The following is a 5,000-nucleotide window of genomic DNA, read 5'->3' on the forward strand; positions in this document are numbered from 1 at the left end:
ACCAAACACACACCACACTACCAAACACACACCACACTACCAAACACACACAGCACACACCACACTACCAAACACACACCACACTACCAAACACACACACAACACACACCACTATATAAAACACACATATAACACACACCACTATATAAAACACACACCCTGGGTCACCCTGCTGCCGATGGAAGAATATCTCAGAGTGTCCAAGAGAGGTGTCCTTGAGAGTGTGTGTTTGTGATAGAGAGATGTGTTTGCCTGAGATAAAGTGTGTAAATAAGTATATAAGAACAAAGTTGTTTGTTCTTATTTTTGACTGTGTCAAAATGCGCAGGAAAGTGTGTGTGTGTGTGTGTGTGTGTCCTGTACCTTGAAGGACTGGACAAAGGTCCAGAGCAGGATGCGGATGGTCTCACCCTGCCTCAAGAGCTTAATGAGACGAGCAGCTCGGAACAACCGCAGGAATCTCACATTAATGACGTTATTCTGGAGAAAGAGTGTGAAAGAGAGGAAAAGAGACAGTGTCCGTGTGTGTGTGTGTGTGTGTGTGAGAGAGAGAGAGAGAGAGTGTATGAGACAAAAAGTGTCAAGAGTGTGTGAAAGATTTAGTGGAAGAGTGTGAGAAAGTGTGAAACAGGACAAGAATAAAAGTCTTTGTTATAAAATAAACAAAAAAAATCCAGATCTAAAAACATCTAGTGGGGGAAAAGACTAAATTAACTCAAAAACACAAACCAAAGCAGATCTAACATTACCCATAAACACTACTAAAACCAAAATATGGGAATAATCAGAACAGAAAACCAACAACATAAAACTTCAGCAGTTATCATCCAATCACATCTTTAGGGCGTAAACTCAAATGCACTGATCTGTTGGTACAGGCGAGCCACAAGGGGATGGGGCAAAGCAGCCATGACTCCACCCAGCGCATCCAACACAGATGTGCGGAGCTGCTAACGTCCACGCCCACTGGCTGCCATGCTGGGCAGGGTCTCGCCCACCTGGGTCAGGGCGGAGGGGCCTGTAGTTACCGGCTACCAGTGTTAATAAGGCATGCACTCAGGTCTGACGTTGAGCGGTACCTGTCGTGCAGGCATACACACCGAATGGCCACTTAGAGACACCCGCTATTTCACAACTGGAGATTCACCATATGCAAATGAGAGTTTTCCACGGATCGGTTTCTGTCTGAATCCATGTTGGATTGGGAGAACAGTGTGATCGGAGTGACCCCAAACGAGAAAAAGGTCATCAGTCCTGCTCTATCCAGGCCCAGGATTTCAACAACGACCCGAACTGTGGTGTTTTCTCACACAGCGGTGTTGGGACCGTACAGAGAACGTAAACAAGTCGCTGATAAAATCGGTCAGAGGAGGATCTCGAGGTCTGCTCACGCGGTGCGAAGTTGAGCAGACTGAACGAAGTTGAGTGGACTGAACACACAGCTCACTGTTCACTAGCGAATACGGGCTATGACCTGTACAAGTTCTACTGCAGGGGAACAGAAAGGCAAAGGCTCTGGTGGGTAAAGGAGTATAACTTTTTATTATCGAACAGTGTAAAAACACGAGTTGGTCAGTCCAGATTCTGTTGCTGATGCTGGTGGGAGGGGCAGAATTTGGCATGAGCAGCATAAATCAACGAACCCTTCCGGTTCGGGTTGGTGTTGGAGTAATGGTGTGGCGAATGTTGTCTTGGCACAACCTGGTTCCTCTGATATCTGTGGATGGACGTTTGGACAGCAGGGCTCACAAGCATCAGGTCTGGTGGAGTTTGTGTCTTCATGGCTGCTGTTTCCCCTCTAGCAGAAGGAGACCTTCAGCAGGACGGTGCTCCACACCAGAAGGTCGTGTAGTCTTGGATTGTGCCAAAAACTTTTCCTGATTTCCCTGGCCTTCATAATCCCCAGATCTTAATCTTAATCTTAATCAGAGCAAAGAGAACCTTCAGAGCATGTCAGCACCTCAATCTAATCTGTGGTGACTCAGAGAAGCCTTACTGTCTGAATGGGCCAAGACTCCTGTAGAACAATTTAAACAGGACAAATTACTGTGGTTCTGAAAGCCAAGGGAGGTCCAGTGTGCTTCTGGACAGGTGTTTCTAACGAAGTGGCCATTCAGTGTACACCTCTTCTGTATATCTCTTCAGTGAGCGAGACCTAGCACCCTCTAGAGGACAGGTAGTGGTACTGCAGCTGCACAGCACGAGCGGGTCAGAGGTGGGGAGAGGGGGGAGAAGGAGAAAGGGTCGTCATGCAACTTTTGCTAAAGTGCATGGCCTTCAGGCAATGACATGATACCTGTGTGTGTGTGTGTGTGTGTGTGTGTGTGTGTGTGTGTGTGTGTGTGTGTGTGTGTGTGTGTTTGAAGGGGCAGGCACGCCAGGCTTCAGAGGTCACCATTCAGGAAGCACATGCTTTGGCAACAGGAAGTAGTGGGAAGGGGCAAGGGGGGGGGAGAGGGGGTGTCTGGGTAATCCAGTAAAAGGCAGAGAGAGAAATTTACAAACCAACCGGATTCTACATGTAGGTTCGGAGATGAATGGGTTTGGAGGGGTGTGACATCATGGGGGTGGGAGTGGGTGGTGAGGGGTTCATAGTGCATTTTTCATTTTTTTTCGGATTGGATGGATTTATCAGAGTAGGAACGCCAACAAAGTAGAAGATTAAAGAAAGCATGGAAAAAGAACAGGAACAAACAAAGTTGTTATGGATACAGTCAACAGGCTGCTTAATCACACACAGAGAACTTGATCACTAATTCTGTGTGCAGGCTGTTCCAGTGGCCAGGATGCAGATTACTGCAACTCCAACTCCAACAAGCAAGTTATGCTAATTACCATGGTCTGATAGTTATGTCTTATAATGTATTTAATCTCTTATATAAATGTTTAATATATGTAATCTATATGTGATGTTAAAAACTGTAGAACCACTGGGACAGCCAACATAGAGCAGTTTTAAATATCTCTCTACACACACACACACACACACACACACACACACACACACACACACACACAATGGCTACACATCACAAAAATGTCAGAAATATATATACACACACATATATGCAGAGAAGCATGTTGTACACGTGCCACATATAACATACAAAAATCACAAATGAAGAGACCCACCATGGCAACACTGAGCAGCACCAAACGCAGACAGACGTGTAAACGCAGACATGTGAGTGTAGACGTGTAAACGCAGACATGTGAGTGTAGACGTGTAAACGCAGACGTGAGTGTAGACGTGTAAACGCAGACACGTGAGTGTAGACGTGTAAATGCAGACACGTGAGTGTAGACGTGTAAACGCAGACACGTGAGTGTAGACGTGTAAACGCAGACACGTGAGTGCAGACGTGTAAACGCAGACGTGAGTGTAGACGTGTAAACGCAGACGTGAGTGTAGACGTGTAAACGCAGACATGTGAGTGTAGACGTGTAAACGCAGACGTGAGTGTAGACGTGTAAACACAGACGTGAGTGTAGACGTGTAAACGCAGACATGTGAGTGCAGACGTGTAAACGCAGAAGTGAACACGCCGTGTTAGAGCAGACAACACACACTGCTCACACTGCGACTCCCGTACAGCATGGCCAGGGTTTACAATCGTGTTTACAGTGCTTCTCTTTTAGATGAAGTGGCAACGATAGTTATGAGGAGGTCAATGGATCAATCAGATGCTGATTCAATTAATGAATCTGATCAGTTCAGCAGAAAAGCTTGCGCAAGGTGTGTCTGTGTGTATTGGTGTGTGCAGGGTGTGTCTGTATATTTATTGGTGTGTATGTGTATATGTGTTAGTGTCTGTGTATGTGTTGTTATATACGTGTATATATTGGTATGTGTCTATGTGTATATATATTGGTGTGGATGTGTGTTTTTATATACATATATATTGGTGTATGGTGTGTGTATGACTTAATGACAACAGTAAGGTCCTGCCTTTCAGTGCTGCTAAATCCCAGGCCCCACCCCTCAGGCTCCGCCCCTCAGGCTCCGCCCCTCAGGCCCCGCCCCTCAGGCCCTGCATTTTCCATTTCCTTACATCCATATCCCAATTTACTCTATACTATAATATAGTCATATAGTGAACACAATCATCTCAGCTCATTCAAAATACTCACCCCTATCTCGGTTACTAAAATATCCATGATGCTTCCAAGAATGGAGACGAAATCAAAAGTATTCCAGGCATCTCTGAAGTAATTCTGTGGGCGGAACAAAGGAGGCAGTCGCGTTAACCAATCACGGCCTACTACCTAGGTCGTGAAGGCAGTGCCCAATCATATGGCTGTTGCCAGGGAGGTCCTGGAGTCAGGCAGGTAGGGAGAGCAGTGGAGAGCAGCAGAGAGGTCAGGATGTGTACTGCAGGACAGCAGTGAAGACCTCAGGATGGGAGACCATGTCTCATTCATCCATGGCTCTAGATATGCAACACTGACATCTCACTTGCTATTTTCTGTCCTCCTCAAGCAAAGTCCATTTGTGTGTGTGTGTTTGTGTGTGTGTGTGTGTGTGTGTGTGTGTGTGTGTGTGTGTGTGTGTGTGTGTGTATGTGAGTACATGTGTGTGTGTGTGGTAGGATAAGTAATGTGATGTCCCTATAACCCAGGTGCCCTATAACCCTATAAACCATAAACAACAATTACCTGTATGTGTGTGCGAGTGGGGGTGTGTGTGTGTGTGTGTGTGTGTTTGTGTGTGTCTCTGTGTGTGTGTGTGTGTGTGTGTGTGTGTGTGTGTGTGTGTGTGTGTGTGTGTGTGTGTGTGTGTGTGAGTGTGTGTGGTGCAGTGAGACTCACGCGGATTCCGAAGGCAATCATTTTCAGAATGCATTCCATGAAGAAGAGAATGGTGAACACAATGTTCACATTCTTCAGTACTTTGTCATACACATCTGAAGCTCCATGATACTGAACACACACACACACACACACACACACACACACACACACACACACACACACACACACACACAGTCACAGGATCAACA

The 5,000-nt window shown here is 46.1% G+C and overlaps 1 protein-coding gene across 1 annotated transcript in view; it reads right to left on the minus strand.

Moving 5' to 3' along the window:
- cacna1ab (calcium channel, voltage-dependent, P/Q type, alpha 1A subunit, b) overlaps nt 1–5,000 on the minus strand; it is a 103,836-nt gene that overhangs the window by 37,281 nt on the left and 61,555 nt on the right. Inside the window, 3 exon segments of the mRNA XM_077012083.1 lie at nt 364–480; nt 4,132–4,215; nt 4,810–4,920. Coding sequence (XP_076868198.1) covers nt 364–480; nt 4,132–4,215; nt 4,810–4,920 — 312 coding nt within the window.

The sequence above is a fragment of the Brachyhypopomus gauderio genome, chromosome 1, assembly GCF_052324685.1.
Source record: "Brachyhypopomus gauderio isolate BG-103 chromosome 1, BGAUD_0.2, whole genome shotgun sequence".
In the NCBI taxonomy this organism is placed as follows: Eukaryota; Metazoa; Chordata; class Actinopteri; order Gymnotiformes; family Hypopomidae; genus Brachyhypopomus; species Brachyhypopomus gauderio.